The sequence below is a fragment of the Populus nigra genome, chromosome 16 (assembly GCF_951802175.1).
Source record: "Populus nigra chromosome 16, ddPopNigr1.1, whole genome shotgun sequence".
Lineage (NCBI taxonomy): Eukaryota > Viridiplantae > Streptophyta > Magnoliopsida > Malpighiales > Salicaceae > Populus > Populus nigra.
In genome coordinates, this window is record NC_084867.1 from 10790347 (window position 1) to 10807451 (window position 17105).

General features: G+C 34.5%; 2 protein-coding genes across 2 annotated transcripts; both read right to left on the reverse strand.

Moving 5' to 3' along the window:
• Positions 1–514: 514 nt before the first annotated feature.
• LOC133675584 (adenine/guanine permease AZG2) lies at positions 515–2516 on the reverse strand. Its single transcript, XM_062097010.1, has one exon. The coding sequence runs from the start codon at positions 2289–2291 to the stop codon at positions 681–683; it is 1611 nt and encodes a 536-aa protein (XP_061952994.1). The 5' UTR covers positions 2292–2516; the 3' UTR covers positions 515–680.
• Positions 2517–7741: 5225 nt separating this feature from the next.
• On the reverse strand, positions 7742–16951 carry LOC133676352 (uncharacterized). The gene is made up of 20 exons (XM_062098018.1): positions 16676–16951; positions 16444–16530; positions 16291–16359; positions 16065–16197; positions 15915–15961; positions 15729–15815; positions 15184–15245; positions 14032–14074; positions 13808–13888; positions 12880–12996; positions 12672–12777; positions 11930–11993; positions 11515–11557; positions 10266–10535; positions 10023–10184; positions 9708–9848; positions 8985–9137; positions 8827–8913; positions 8108–8176; positions 7742–7993 (listed from the first exon to the last, which is right to left on the reverse strand). Exons 1-20 carry the CDS (start codon positions 16805–16807, stop codon positions 7904–7906), a joined length of 2043 nt encoding a protein of 680 aa, XP_061954002.1. The 5' UTR covers positions 16808–16951; the 3' UTR covers positions 7742–7903.
• Positions 16952–17105: the final 154 nt, after the last annotated feature.

Sequence of the window (17105 nt, forward strand, 5' to 3'; positions counted from 1 at the left end):
CTGAGAGCTACAAATAATATCTTAGGGTATACGTTGTTCGTGGCTAATATGTATAACATTCTCGAAGTTTTTTTTTTTTAGTTTAACGTTAGTATCCAGGCCAGCTTGCGTGTACCTCAACTAATCCCATAAGCTCTGAAGTTAACAACCATATAAGCCTCTGGTGGTCATCATATGAGCAACCACATGCAAGACTTGAATCTAAAACCACATAAAAAGTAAATTTTTTAATTTCAAACTTTTATTATTGGGCTACTATCTAAATGGTTTTCTCAAAGTTTGTTGTTGGATGTAGGTGCCATTTTAGAAATTACAGAACTAAAATGCCCATAATTTATTTATTTATTTTTGTTATGAACTGATTTTCCATGTTTCGAGGCACTAGAGACGTGCATCACGTTTAGCATAGTACTTGATGTTTGGACAAGGGGCCTTGTTCCTCTCTCTTTCTTTGGATGGATTATGATGATTTGTTTGTTCTTCCTTCGAGGCATGATATGTACTGCAAAAGATTAAAAAAAAAAAGAAAAAAGAATTGTTGTCTTTAAACTCTGCTTGTCTACATGCCAAAAAACATTATGCTTGGTTAACACTCTTGAAACTGAAAATCATCGTCAATGTGTCGAGAAGTGGATGAAACATACACACTTAAGAAAACTGGAGACACCATTGCTATAACCTTAAATAACCTCAATTTCAAGATCTGCACCAGCTGTGGCAGACACTTGATTTCGCTCTTTCACTACCATTCCCCTCATCTTGATCAACCACGCCATCAACCCCACAATATAATCATACAAGCTAAGAGCAATGTACATCCCAATGCCACCAACAATCCCATTTGCTATAGAGTAAGTTAGTGGCATCAGAAGCATGGTAATAAAAGCAGGCACTGCTTCCTTAATGTTCTCCCAGTCGATATCCTTCACCACCTTCATCATCATAACTCCGACCATCACCAGTGATGGTCCGATAGCCCAAGGAGGTACGCTAGTTAACAGAGGAGTAAAACACAGTGATACAAGAAAATAAAAGCCAACAGTCACGGCAGTTAGTCCTGTTCTACCCCCTTCTCTGATCCCGGCAGATGACTCGACATATGTTGCAGTTGTTGTGACTCCCAGTGTAGATCCCACAATTGTAGACCCTGCATCTACAAGGAATGCCATGTACTGCCCTTCAAAACTTCCCTTTTCGTTCACAAACCCTCCAATCTCAGCCATTGTGTACAATATGCCAGTGGTGCCTAGCATGTCTACATAGAATAAGGTTAGAAAAGCCAACCAGGCACCACTTGTGTTGAAACTAGTGAAACTTATAGCCCCAGCTGTGGATTGGATTTTGTGAAAATCCACCACTTTCTTGAAGTACTTGTAATTGTTGTCACCAAGTAGGGTTTGTGGAAAGTATGTCACAGCAGTTCCTCTAATCCATGATGTTAATGTGACAAAAAGAATGCCATAAATCATGCTGCCTTTGATTTCCTTCATTAACCCATAACATGTAATTAATAACCCAACTGAACCAAGCCAAAATGTTGGGCTCCGCATTTTGCCGGAAATGCATTCCCCAGTCACCGGATTTGTGCTCGAACATGCTGTCACCGTCACCAACGTGGACTGATCAGGCCCGACAAGGCCCACGCCTTGATGGATTTGCAAGCCGACGAAAGCTATGAAAAGCCCGATACCAGCTGCGCAGGCGAGCCGGATCGGTTTTGGTATGATCCTAGCGAACTTTTCTCTAAGCCCAAGAGCAGAAACTATGAAGAAGGCACAACCCTCAACCAGGACAATTGCCATTGCAGTCTTGTATGAAATAGGCCCGGAACCGTGAAACCCTACCATATTATAAGCCACAAAAGCATTAGGACCCATACCCGGGGCCAAGCCGAAAGGCAAATTTGCTAAAATTCCCATGGCAAATGACCCTATCATGGCTGATAAAACAGTAGCTACAATAAGGTCACTCTTGGTTTTATCAAGACAGCTTTGATACCCTTCATTGGGTTTAAGCATGCAGTCTGGACCAGCCGTTTGGTTCACCGGAGCAGAGCAGTCAGCAACGGAGCAGGTACCACCGGAGTCGGCAAGAATGGTAGCGTTAACAGTGATGATATAAGCCATGGTGAGGAAAGTGGCAGTGCCAGCACGTAGTTCTTTAGTGAAAGTGCTCTTTCTTGCATCTAGCTTGAAGTATTTGCCAACCTTTGTCTTTGAGACTGCATCATTCAGACCTTTCTCCATATTTTTCCATGAACATGGCAGTCGTGGACATAGCCCCTCTCCCATTTTTCTCTCTCCCTCTCTCTAGCGCTCTAGCTAGTGATGTATATGACGAGTACTATATGCGATGTAGGGATGGTGTGTGCTGGTAGTGTGTGTGTGATGGGGTTATATGGAGAACTCAAGGGAATCCGTGTAAGATATTAGAGGACTGATCAGTACTGTGGGTGATGAAAGGGATGATGATTTGCCTGATTCAGGGGATATGCGTTACAAGAAAGAAGTAATAGTTTTAGCCTTTAGGTCTCGCCTAATTAAAGAAATTGTGTAGTTTGGATTAATAATATTAAAGTAGCTTATATATATATATATATATATATATATATATATATATATATATATTTGGGATATGCATGGGGACTACTTTGTCTTGTCATATTATATAGTTGGGATTTGGTTGTAGGAGAACCATATATAGAAATCACAAGCAATATGCAAGCAAGATTCCTTTTTTGACTGATTAATTTTCCTTTTTCTCCCTTAAATATTACATAACAATATACTAAATCCTTTGAATATATATGCATTTCTCGAACATTAAATATCTAGCTATATTTGTTGATTAATAATGTCCAATTATATCTATAATTAAAAAGTAACCTATAGATAGGACAGGTAGATGGATAAGCACTGCTATATATATGCATGCTTTTTTCGCGGAAATAAATATTTTTTTTTTTAATTTTTATCTTTAGAATTTCTTTTGAATTTTTTTATTTAGAATAATTAATGTTTCTAGGGAATAATTTTTCATTTTTCATATATATATATATATATATATATATATATATATATATATATATATATATAAAGGATTGTAATAGCTTTTTAGTAATTGATATTTTGATAAATAAAAATTAAATATTTTAGGTGTTTCTTTATGGTTATAATATTCTTGGTCTTTCAAGGTTTTAACTTGTAACATACTATGTTATAGTTTGCTCCTTTATCTTGGTTGATATCAAAGTTTAACGATTTTGGTGGTTTTTATTTTGTGCTATTGAATTATCATGTTTGGAGATCGTAGAGAACATGCATCAGAGCTCAACAAAAAATTCTGATTGTTTATTATTATTGAAAATATTAGTGGTTGGATCCACAATAGAATAAAAATCTTATAGATTTATGATAGGGTGGTTCATGTATAAAAAGATCATCACGTTAAACGTTTCACAGTGAAAAAAAATTTCTGACTAAGAAGTATCTATCCCATGAATAATTTGAACTCGAAGATAATTTCCTTCTAATCCAAGAAGATTGATGCAAGAGCTTTTTAAGAAAATATTTTTTTTAAATATTTTTATTTTTTTATTTTATTTTTTGAGTTTAAAAATTTTATTTTATTTTTGCATCCAGTATTATTAGGCTTTTCTAATTTACCTATTTGAATATTTTTATTATTAATAATAGAGTTAGTTTTTTAAATATAAAAAATTGTAATTACTATTTGGCATGTAAAACTTGGAAAAACAAAAATTAAATATTTTAATGCCTCTCGATGGATTGATGAGATAAGTCCGAGTATATATTTGGTATGGGTGCAAGCCAGGACTCCACTGCTGACTGCTGCACGCATTCAAGCTTTAATTTAGAGTCGTTCTTAAGATAGTCAAATTATTTTCGGTATCCAATGTTTTAAGACAAAATTTAATGAATTAGACCCACTAGATTCGACAACCACACTATATATATATATATATATATATATATATATATATATATATATATATATATATATATATATATATATATATATATAGAATTCTGGGAAATTAATTATTATTTCTGTAGTTCCAACTTTGAAATCTTTGGAAGATCTATTATAATTTTATAGTCATAGCTGATAGAGATCGGTCTTCCTAAGTTTTTTTAAAAAAATAAATAAATAAAAATAAGACGAAATTCCACCAAAATGGTATCTGGAAACGCTTGGCATCCATGCGTGGTGATCGTTGCTGTGTATTTGGTAATAATATACTTGAGTTTAAAAATACTAAATTGATACCTTTTGTACTTCCGATCGTATTTTACTACAAACACCAAATTAATGAGTCTTTAATCTATTTATAACAATAAGCGTGGGTCCTAAAATATTAATATGTTTTTTTTTTTAAATTATCTTTAATTAGTAGCTACTAGATAGTTGTCCTGTTCTACCACATGGTCAAGCAAAATCTTTTTCTAAAATCAAAAAACAATATTCAAATATGGTTAAAGTGTTTTCAAACCGTAATTATTAATAGAACATTTGATACATAATAAAGTAGATTGAGGATTATATGAGTCAATAACCACTAAAAAAAGATATTAATAATAATTAAAAATTAAATTGTATTGAACTTATATTTTTTATAAGAAGAAAAATAATTTTTGTATATATATTGGCTGCTAGGATGTCAAGGAACCAATTCAATTCAATAATTTAAATTGTTAGATGATATTCTAATATATGATACTTTATTTTTAATTTTTATAAAATAAATAGGAATGGTAAGATTCGAACTCATGATCGCTTGATCTTTAAGACTATGATATTATATTAAATAATTGATTCAATTTAATAGTTTAAACTGTTAGAGTAAGATTTCAAGATATAATTTATATTATTTTTTTCTACAAAAATTAATAAATAAACCATAAGATACCGTGGTCGTCCTCTGATTGATCTGAAGCCTTGCTTAACTATAAAAGAAAAGGAAAGAATAATTCAATTGCTAGGTGCTTGCTCTGCTCGTGTCCCTTTTGCAACCCTAGCTACCGCATAGAAATATGCACGCATGCACAGCTTTGATTTGATCAAAAACTTTGGTTCTTCTTGTTACTTGCAAGATTCCACCTAAACATATTAAATCTCAAGAAATTAGCGAACTAGGGCCTTAAATCTTATTAATTTATACTAAAAGAAGAAGTTGATTAATCTAGCCATGGTGGCCGGTACTTCTTATCAGAATGTTGTAGAGTGACAGGCTCGCCGTCATGAGGGCATTAATTTTCCTTAAAGCAGATTACACTTTAGGTTTAAAAAATCCCATGCTCCTGCTTTCAACCGTGAATCTTGATCACTGTGCTTGTATTATAATATTTTCAGATCAGTAACCTTCAAACCCTAGAGGTGATGTAGAGTTTTTTTGTTCTTTGGAGTTTCAAGCGTGAAGATATTGCAGATTCTTTAATGGAACCTCAAGGGCTGCAGTGGGTTCTTCTTTTTAGAGACGAGCGGGTACTAAAAGTAAGTATATTAAAAGAGGAAATTAACAAAAACAAAAGAAAACTGAATGTTAGTGTTAAATTTTGTCAGTACTTAGAGAGAGTTAAAAAGACGAACTATGACGCAGCAGCAGTGACACCACTGTTTTGTTAATTTTTTTATTTTGAATTAATTTTATTGAATTTTTAGATTATTTTAATGTATTAACATTAATAATAAATTTAAAAATATTATTTTAATATATTTTTAAACAAATTATATTAGACACCGAAAGGGGACGAACGTGGCATTGCCAGCACTGGGAGGCAAAAGCGGTAGAAGAGAGGCTCTTCTTTTAAGGGCTGTAATTGTAGTTTTCCCATCCATCATTTCACCCACTGCTGTGATTGTGGTGGTGCACATGCTATAGCTAATAGCCTCCCGTATTTTCCAGTCAAAAGAGCAAATGAGGAATTGCTACTGCTAGGAAGCCCTTTGGCTTGACGCCGGTTTTGTGCCCGAGTAGACTATCTAAATATTCACCTCTAGGCTCGCGGCACAGAAGTTAATGCTAGGAAATGAGTTCCATTCCATCGTAGCCTCGTTCAAAATGCACGCATTCCTCATAATTAGGTCATTGTTGGCCGTTTCTGACTTGAAAAAGAGAGGCTTTGGTGTCAGGAAGGAGCAGGGAGGTTGCAGTTTTCGTTTGATTCAAGTGGCAATTGATATATCATGATTAAAGATTTGGAGTAGATTCTATGATGCATCACATGATTGGATTCTAGCCTAGGAGAATACCCAAGCTCCATAATTCGCGTAATTCCAGACTGACGCAAATTTAATCAATTCATTAGGTGAGTGTCCTTGACTGATAAAGACAAACCATTCAAGTTTCCTCATGGTTTCCAAGCATTGCCGGTGTTCTGCTACATGACAAGGCAGAATCCGATCTACAACAACACTGGAATTGCTGTGAAGTGGCCAGCTCAGAGCATCCAGATAGGTTTGAGTTTCGCGAACTCCTCCCCCAAGAACACAGGAGAAAAAATGGCAGCTTCTTTCAAGTTGATTTTTTTTTATGCAAGAGAATAAACTAAAATAAATCAGAAGCAGGTGGCGGTAAAAATCATAACTGAAATTTGAGTTCTCGTAGAATGTAGAATTATACAATATACTAAATAGCAGTACCTCTTCATTTACCTAGACAAAATTACTATAGATTAGAGCAGAGTTGTTCTTATTAAAAAACACTTGTTAAACATGCGGTGGGGAAAAGATTATTTTTTTTATTAGATATATTTGATATTAAAAAAATAATTAAAGATAAAATTATCAGTTCAGATTTTACTGAGACATAAGAAGGTTGTTTGTCCTAGGAGTTGGGGCATGACATAGTTGTTAGATATCTGACACTGGGATCAGACATGATTATCATACCCTAGGCGCCTGGGTCAGGCAGAGCAGCCAGATCCAAAGCTCTGAGATCCGACATCCAGACCTTGGGCTCTTGGGTTCGGCCCGAACCCAAAGCTGTAGGGTTCGGCGTCCAGACCTAAAGCTTTTAGATCGGGCGTCTCATGAGCCTTAAAATATTATTATTTTTAATAATAATAATAATAATAATATTTGTATTATAAATATTATAATTTTATTATTAATATATTAATTAAAAAATTTTAAAAATATATTATTAGTATTAAAAAGAACCATATATTTGATTTTAAAGGATAAAATTAAAAATTATTATTATTATCATTAATTAATTTGAAAAAAAAATATTATTGCTATTAAAGAAAAATCATAAATTTAATTTGAAGAAACTATAAGAACTTGAATAATGTGAGTTTATTATTATTATTAAATTTTAAAAAAATATTATTATTATCAAAGAAAAACCATAAATTTTATATTTGAAAAGATTAAAAACTATATAAACATAAATCAAATAAGTTTAATATTATTATTAAATTTTAAAAAAATATTATTACAAAAATAATATTGATTTAAATAGTAAAATCAATTGTTATTATTATTTTTATTATTAAGATCAGGTCCAAGTCATTTGAATTTTGCAACCCAGTCAGATCCAAAGCTTTTGTATTCGGTGGTGCAATCAAACCGAAATCTGAAGCTTTTGGATCTGATATTACATTCAAAACTCTTGAATTTTATTTTTTTTTAATATTTTTTATGTTAAAAAATAATTAACAGGTGACATGGCGCAACCACCTAACTAGTAACTCACTAATCATCACACAACAGAGCCTGCATGCAAAGAAATTCAATATCACTGCGGTTTGTTTGAATTCGAGCACAAGCGCGGTGCAAGTAGGAATGATGAATGCATTCTTAAGTGCAATTTAATCACTGTGACAGCATTTTACAAAAAAAAATTATAGCTGAAATTCATCTACTGAAAAGCTGTATATTATTTATTTTTCTTCTTGCCTCTCTTTCTTGAACTAGTTTCAGCCTCTTCTGCTTCTTCAGCTTTCTGCTCCGCCTCTAATATAGCCAACTGAGCGCACACAAAAGAAAAATACAACATCATGTAGGCCGTAAATGTGAATAGATCTTATATCTTTTGGCAGACTCCAATGTAAACCCTGGGATATAAAGGTGGAAGGATTACCTCATCAAGAATTGGTTTAAGTTCCTTGTATCGTGCTTCAGCAAGATCAAAACCATCCTTGCGAAGCTCCTGCAACGCAAATGACAATTTATGTTGCACATACTTAAGAACCTCCAGATGTCACATATGTGAATGCAAGTGTATACGAGCATGGAAGAGTCTAAAGAAGCATGGTTCATGGTTTGCAGGAGAGGAATCCTCTTCTAATTTTGGTAGCAGGACTCGATCACTATTTGTCTTTTTCCATCTTTGTTTTTCATTTTAATGAAACTATTTTCCCTCCAGCCACTTCATTCGAGATCTTAACAAATTCCATTCTTTTAACAGAAAAGGCCCGGTATTTGTTATGAGAAGACATGGAGCCAGAGACATACCTACGTGCTCACACTCCACGGTTCTCAGGAACTAGAAACAAATAAAAACTAATCGGCACCTACTTGAACAAGTGGATCAAAGTGTCTAATATGCCTCCCTGTTTCAATCCTAACCAACCAAAGACAACATAAACTATTATATCTATATTATTTACAAGTGAACAAGAGTATGGTTTGGTCACTGAAACTTGGTACTTGTCTTTAAAGAACCAAGCAAGCCAACTATGGATTATCGAATCACAGAACAAGTCATTGATGGGTAGAAGAACCAGCAAATCCAACATCAACAGATTAAACAAAAATCCACCTAAACTGGCTAGAAATTTATAAGGTAAGGGAACAGACCTTTCCAGTGTGTTGGGTATGTTCATGTGCTGCCATTTGCCAGTAAAGGTTTGTACGTTTATAGAAATCCTTCAAAGATTCTCCAGGCTTCAAAAACAAATGACAGTTATTAAAAAAAAAAAGGAGCGGACAAAAAAAAAAAGAAAAACAGCAAGTACCGTTGGTGTTCTTTGTGCATCTGAAAGACCAAGATTGGCTCTGATCTGCTCTATCCTGGCCCGTTTCTCCTTCCTCCGTAGATTTTTCTTTTCACCTTTTATTATAGCAACAGCATCTCCCACTTGAAGTGATCCAGAACCATTATTTCTAGCCTTTTTGACAGTGAAGGAGAGTTGAACGAGTGAGCAACAACATAAAATTAAATTCAAAAGGATATTTTCATAGCAAATATCTTCAGCTCTCTTCTTCACTTGCACAACACACACACATGCATATGCACACATTTACATGTTATTGCATGGATGTCTCAAACAAAGGCAAACACCTGCATACACACAAGCATGATACGTAGAACCAAATTTTTTAATGAAAACATATTAGATTGCAATAGATTTTGTATCTCTTTAGATATAGTTTACAGCATACAGGGAAAAAAGGGGGAAGATATTAACTTAAATTCGAAGATGAAGTATAATTTTAGGATAGTTTGCAGTTCATGTCAAATGTCAAATTCATCATTAAATCAGCGTCTTCTAATTTAAGTTGGATGGAAGCGAACAGAGGAGAGGCAATAGGGAGTGTAGAGACAAAATAGGACAAAAAATTGCACAGGCTGAACAAGGTTAGAATTCAATCCTCCTGTCATTCATAAAACGAGGTGAAGAAGGATGGAAGGAAGAGCAGTTGCTCATTTGATTTTGCTGCATGAGAAAGCTAAGTACCTCTACATCATTATCATCGTCATCATCCTCGCCATCATCAGTCTCATCATTGCTATCGCTCCCACCCTCGCCATCACTTGCATCTTCATCTTCGTCATCATCTTCATCCTCTGATGCTTCAACCCATTCTGATTCAGATGCCTGTAAAAAGAAACAATAGCTTAGTAGAGCCAAATTCAACCAAGGTGAGGTGCTCACTACAAGGATCAATAACTAATCCAGCATGCAAATGGCATGAAACACTGAATTCCAGAAAGCAAAAGGATATCATCTGAAGTCTGAACAAATTGAACTAGGGGAAGAAATTTCACAAACCGGTATAATGCACTTCCACTCATCAAGTTTGCTGAGATTGAGAGAATACAAATCATCGAGTGTAATTTCCTGGTCTCTAATCTCCATCATGCCACCATATATGTACAACATATCTCTCCCCACAACCATACAAGAATTTATACGTCCGCATGGCTTCACTGTCTAAAAGTTCAAACTAGATTAATAAATCAACAATTGGACATGAATAGGTGCATAAGTGGACCAACTCTATCCATGACAAACCTCTGATAAAACAGAATTTTGCAGAATTTGTTTAGCTTCAGATGTTCCAGGTTTCCCATCTAATTTGGCAGCCGACAAACTGCCATCAATTACGGTAATTTTTCTGGTCAAATTGTGAGATATTTCATCAATGCTGCTTTCTATATTTTCTGCTTCTTCATGGTACTCTAGGTTCTCATCTGGATCATTTGGGGTAGGCTCCTCCCCTATATCATTTGAATATTTCTTATTATCAAAACTAGTAGTCCTTTGTTCGGAACTCTTTTTTGACTGCAAAGAACCAATGCAAAGCAGATTACAACAGAAGTCATCTAAAATTGACAAATTATAAGTTATTAATTCACAGGTAACATAAAAACATGATTATAATAAGCAGAAATAAGGAGGATCACTTCAGCAAATAGGAAGCAGCAAAAATTGAATAGATTCATGGATTTTTGCAGTGTGATATTAGCTGACAAGTATTTTGGATTAGAGTTGAAGGACAGCGAACAACCAATACTTGAAGAGTTCAAACATTTTGGCAGTTGAGGATATACTTGTGGCGAATCAGAGTATTGTGAATTAGTTGGTGAGTACAATGCCCAGAGCAATAGTTGTGATATTAGCTAACAAATATTTTGGAAATTAGAATTGAAGGACAGGGAACAACCAATACCTGAAGAGTTCAAAATTTTGGCAGTTGAGGATATACTTGTTGCAAATCAGAGTATTGTGAATTAGTAGGTGAGCACAATGCCCAGAGCAATAGTGACTGCTAGCTAAGTGTATTATTGATGTTGTGGATGGCTTGAGAGTTCGGGGGGCTGTAAGAAAAGTATAGCGAGAAAAAGACTGGAATGAGCCAAAAGCCCATCATAGAGAAGCAAGGGATTATTTGTAGCGGAAAGGATTTAGCCATCAATAAGGAAGATTGGTGGTTGTCCAACAATTAAGTGACAAGTGGCATTGGTTTGTGATTGCAGAGAAAAGGACAAGTGTCAAGATTTGAGCATCCTATGTAAAGGTCAAAAAAGGGCTATTTATTCACTAAGCCTGATCCAAGCCACCAAACAAATTCCCTCTAAGATATCACATAAAGCTTTCATTAATTTCACGATCCTACTGCAAATCCTTGATTAATCTTATTCATTTATGACAACAAAAATAATATCACCAACAGTTATTTGAGAACAAGCATGAACATAATGATTTTTATATGCAGTTATGTTGTCAACAGCATCATTTACAGTTATGAGTGTGAACGTACCCTATCTTTTGTAGACTTCTCCTTCCGCAGCTCCAATGGATACCTATATGCAAATGCAGCATCTGATTATAAGAAAATACACTGCACTACATGATGTATTTGTTTCCATATGCCACACAAGCTAATTTTGTTTCCTAATTTTATTTCAGAATAATCAAATATACATATATACAGAGTAGGGAGGACAGTCTCATGGCAAGAGGTGGGGGGATGGATCTTGCAACCCTCCACGTTATTATGATATTATGATGTGAGCACATAATTTGTTATTCTGATTGAGCCTGTGCATTGTGGTGACTGAGTTCTTGTCAAATAAGCAAGATATATCCTGCAAAAAATTTCAAGTGCATATGTCCAAAAGGACATTGCAAACAACTAATACAACCAATTGAAAATAACTTAAGATGGAGATTACCAGCGACGGTTGTCTAATTGGAAGCCATAAAGTTCATTTAAGAATAAGCTCATCATTACATCACCTGCAATGATAAAAAAAAAAATTACAAGAAAACAATGACTAATATGGGAAAAGCAAAAGTATGAAGAGGGGCTAGCGAGTATAGATTGAAATCTAAATGTTTTAAAACAGGATAACTGCAGATGCTGAACAAGCAGATTTCATTCATTTCATTGTAAGTGGTTGTTTCAATTAAGCAAGAAATATCGAATGACATTTACTTAAACAGCATATCAATAGCTTGTATCTAGGTATACTGCTAGATGGCCCCTTGCCTCTCTTCAAGCATAAATAGGGGTGGAGGTCATCACCCTGCTTAGTTAACTCAGCTTCACAAAAGGGAATGAGAATGGCAAAGAAAGAACATTCCAGAAAAAGGTGTCAAATTAATGACAGAAAAGATAGTATTTGTTTTCCAGGATACATGCATTTTTGCTGCCCGAAAACATTCACAACATGTTTGGAGGTTGGACCGTGTCTATGACAAAAAAATCATGGAAAAACATAAAAGTTTGGATTTAGAGTTACTCAAATTGTAGACAAACGTTGCACGGATGATTCAAAGATGGTGAAGAATTTCAGAAAAATAAATAATGGAAAGGAAGAAGATAGACCAAACTGAGCTTGATAAAAAGGTAGAAGGAGTGCCAATTCAAATAGTAGCTTACTTACAAGCACGTGCACAAAGAAAGAAATTTACCTTCCATTTCCATATCCACTACACCTCCAAATAACATTGCACGCTTTTTATGAACACACATGGAAAATCCAGCACGAGGACCAGGAGGCATCCCACTTTTCTTTACCTATCACCAGGAAAAAAAAAGGTATAAAAGGACAACAATATACATTCACCATAAAGGGAAACTTTGATCTATTGGAGAAAAGGAAAAGGAAAAAAAATCAACCTTGTTCCATTCCCAGGTCCTAGGATCAAGGGACCACATATCTGAATGAACAATTCCTTTCTCTGAGATGCTCTTATCAGATGAAACTTCTTTGGAATAACCACCATATAAAAAAACCTGCAATGAAAAGTATTCAGCAAAATGTATTCAGCTCTACCCCTCAACCTTGTAACTGGGAAAGTAACAATAGCCCCAAATTCATACAAGGACAAATATCAAGGAAAAAGCACCCAATATAACACATCGTGCATGATGTGTTAATAGAAAATCCATGATAACATAACAAGGATATATGAAATCAAGCAGTCAATAGATTCTTGTTTTCAAGGCTATCAGTCTTCAGTGCTAGCAAAACACATTATAAGTATCAACAGATCAACAACCAATTAACAACAGTTAAACAAAGAAACTATATGAGAAATTTTTAATCATTTCCAGCAATTATAGATATGGAAGGGGGTGAATGGGAAAAAATCTATACTAAAAGAACCTGGCATTGATCTTTATACTCATCTCAACTTGTATTTAAAATCCTACTCATGAAAATGAGGTAGCAAACATCTTTAATTTACTTTCTTAGGACTTACATACATTAATTGTCTTTATTCTGCAATTTAAATCTTTTTCTTTCTGCATATTTTCTCAACATTAGTTTCAGAATTATGCACTGTACTTCATTTTTTTCTCAAATGCCAGTAGGTGCTACTCAATACAACCAACTATTGCATCTTTATCCCAACACATTCACACAAAGCACATTTTCTTCCAAATTTCTTCATTTATATAATAAATCAAGAAACTTTTTCAATATTTTCATTTTATGTAAAGCTCAAGACATTTCACATTATGCTTGTCTTCTAAGATAAATATCACCTTGAAAGCAAATTAAATATGATGAAAAGCATGTCCCAGTAGCATTTGGAATTACCTCATCTTGATAAACAAAAAACTGGAAACCACTCCGTGCACTTGGCCACATGGCTCCAAGCTTTGGTTTTATTTCTTGCCACTACAATGCACCAATACACATTACTTTTAGCATAAAAACAAAAGAATATAAACAAAAAAATCAAAAGCATGATATGAACAATTTTTTTAATTATATTTTAGATACAATAGGTGTCCAGCAAATGAGGAGCCAAATATATTCACCTTGAATTGATCCAAGTCAAAGATGTGTAGATCATTATAATACCTGCAGATATGGAAAGAAAAGCTCCATCAACCATCAAATTATGGATCAATTGACAGATTTGAAGAAATTGTTATTACATTTCAGATGGAAAATTAAACCCGACCAAAGAACATGAAACTGATCAGTTTTCAATTTCATATTAACGTCATCGATAGCGCACTGCAAACAACAATCAGAACCACAATAATTTTATAATAATAAAAAAAAAAAGACTACAAAGAGCCTGGGGATCTTGATCTGGCCACTTTCTGTCAAAATCTTGAGGTCAAGTGAAACATGCACGATCCTCTACAGTTGGAATTATGAAATTTTCATGGGGAAAAAAAGATGAGCACTTAACAGTGTGGCCAATAAGATAGATGATAGTAACAGGACTTTAAATGGGAGTCACCTATCATATTGAGATCTATAAGTTACAAACAATCAAGTTATCTTGCGAATTGTTTATAATTAGAGCATGTGCCATATCAAATTATGATAGATACATATAGAATCCTGTACAGTGAGTTGTTATATAGAATACTTCATTCTCATAAATGAAGAATCTGCAATATATGGCTTAATTGTTAATGGTATCAACAAGATGCCCCTTCAACTAAAGAAGATTTCTAGATAACTTCTGTTGAAACTTTTTCAACGACCATTGAAACTCCAAACACGCCAACCTATTTCTCTTCAACCCAACTTAAGCAGCATGTAGAACAAAAGCCACTTTTCTAACTTAATTCAGCTATCACGTACTTGATTCTTTATAGATTCTGCAGTTACATTGACCCTGCCTGCACGCATCCTTTAAAATAATCGCAATGGAGGCTAGCAGCATGACGGCAGATCATGCAATGTAAGTTGCTAAAAGTTTATGAAGCTATTTCGCTTATTTCCGTTGCAAGGTAACCATGCAAAATAATCATAAACAGACTAAACAATAAACAGGTTACAAGCACTTAAAGGAACAGAAATATGTCAAAAGAAACCAGGCCTCTGCAGAGAATTCCTCACAATGATGTGCAGAAGAGTGTATTAATTCAAGCTGACAGATAGCACAGATAGCATGAGCTAATAATTAACTGACAAGAAAATTGTTCAATGAAGCAAAAACAAATCACAACCTCACTTCTCTGAGAGTGTCATAGAAGCCACCAAAAAGAATAATTTTGTGCTTGTGTAAAACCTGCAGCAGAACCCCAAAGTGGGAAAACACACATGAGATGCAGACTATACTAAGATTTGTTTATTAAGATAATCCGGTAGCAACAAGATGAATAGTGAGATAGTTCTTAAAAGAAGAGAGGGCTTTTGTATCAGCACAGTGACAACCATATTTAGCACCTGATGTCATTTCAAGATCTTTAGCTATCATAAATAATGCATGATCCAAAATCAAAACCTCATTAATATGTTCAATCAGCATTGCTCTAGATACAAATAACATTACATTAATAACAGACAAAGTAAATGTATGATAAGAAATTAACCAAAACTCAATTTCATACCCAGTTTCTGGCCAAGTCAAAATCCAAGGAGTTTCATACATCCTTGATTATAAGGAAAATGAAAAGGACAAAAAAAAGAGCTAACCTACAAATAAAAGTTAAAGATGATGCCCCTACTACTGAAATAAGTAGTGCACGAATTTAAGTAGAGCTGAACCAACCATTCGATGACCTGAACGTGGACTTGGAGAGCCTTTGAAATTTAGCTGTTCCCATTGATTTGTTTTCAAGTCCAACATCCAGAAGTCCTACAACAATAAATATAACCAAATCAGAATTCAAGGTGAGCTATTAACAAAACAGATTTGCCAATATATATAATGGAAAACAGATGACCAAAGCTTCACCTTGTAGTGATGAAAGCGCTCCTGGTTCGGGGAAGTGAATTCACCACCTAACAACAAATAAATTCAGTTAAACATGCATAATGAACAAAAGCAATCAAGCTTAAATATTTTCATATAAATAAAATCAAGCTTTCAGACTTCATCACTTACCAAATATGTAAAGATAATTCTTCCAAGCAACCGCCTGGTGAGCACTCCGTGGAGGCGGACTATTAGGGCTCGATACCAACTTCCATTCTTGCTTCTCCACGTCATAACGATAAAGATCACCATACACAAATGTCTACATCAATCCACAATCACATCATGTTATCCTTGCCGAAATTTTAAAAAAAGAAAAAGAAAGGAAAAAAAAAGTTAAGTTAAAAGATCTAACCTTGCTACCATTGTAGAATTCACCTCCATAGAGTATCAATTCCGTGTCTTTCAAGGGATTAATGTTTAACTACGCACACCAATCAATAAACACAAAATATAAACATTTCAACATAGAAAGGCAAGATTGATTGCTGAAGAAAAGAGTCACTACCGTGCAATTGGATCGAGGAGACGGTGCTGCTACATTCTCCTCCACATGGACTTCCTTCTTCTTAGCTTCTTCTTTTTGTATACTCAACTGTCAAAACACGAAAGATATCATCTCTTCTAATAATAATTGACGCTTGAGCTATAAATAAAATCATCAATATTTTTTTAGCGAAATAAGATAAATTTGATGATGATGGTTATTAAAATAAAATAATTGAAGGAGAATGAACTACCAAAATGGCGTCGATGTCATCTTCAGGAGAGAGTTTTTTGGTTTCTCTGCGAGCTTTTTTTTCTTCGGCTTTTGCTGTTTTTTTCTCTGTTTTCTCTTTACCTTTGCCTACTTTCTTCGTTTTCTTTCCCATTCCTTTCTTATTAAATCTTCGCTCCTCTTTGCTGTAGCCTTGAAGGCTTTGCTTCGATGGCTGCTGCGGCTGCTTCTTTTCGGTGCTCACTGATGTTATTGTGCTGAAGCAGGCATGAGTTGTAAACTGTTGAGAGAGAGGAGATTATTTGTTTCAACTTTTAAATCAATTATAACGGTGTCGTTTTACTTGGAATAAACAAAACAAGTGAGAGACATCACAAGAAGAGAGACTTTCCCAACGACTTGTCGTTTACTTTGCACCTGCCAAAGAGTGTGTGTGGTTGTGGTTTGAAAAA

Excerpts from the sequence above, each read along its gene's own strand:
- LOC133675584 (XM_062097010.1), bottom strand. The coding sequence starts at position 2,291 with ATGGGAGAGGGGCTATGTCCACGACTGCCATGTTCATGGAAAAATATG.
- LOC133676352 (XM_062098018.1), bottom strand. The coding sequence starts at position 16,807 with ATGGGAAAGAAAACGAAGAAAGTAGGCAAAGGTAAAGAGAAAACAGAG. Across the intron at positions 16,531-16,675 it reads ATGACATCGACGCCATTTTG|TTGAGTATACAAAAAGAAGA; the intron begins GTAGTTCATTCT and ends GTGTTTTGACAG. Across the intron at positions 14,075-15,183 it reads GACACTCTCAGAGAAGTGAG|GTATTATAATGATCTACACA; the intron begins GTTGTGATTTGT and ends CCATATCTGCAG.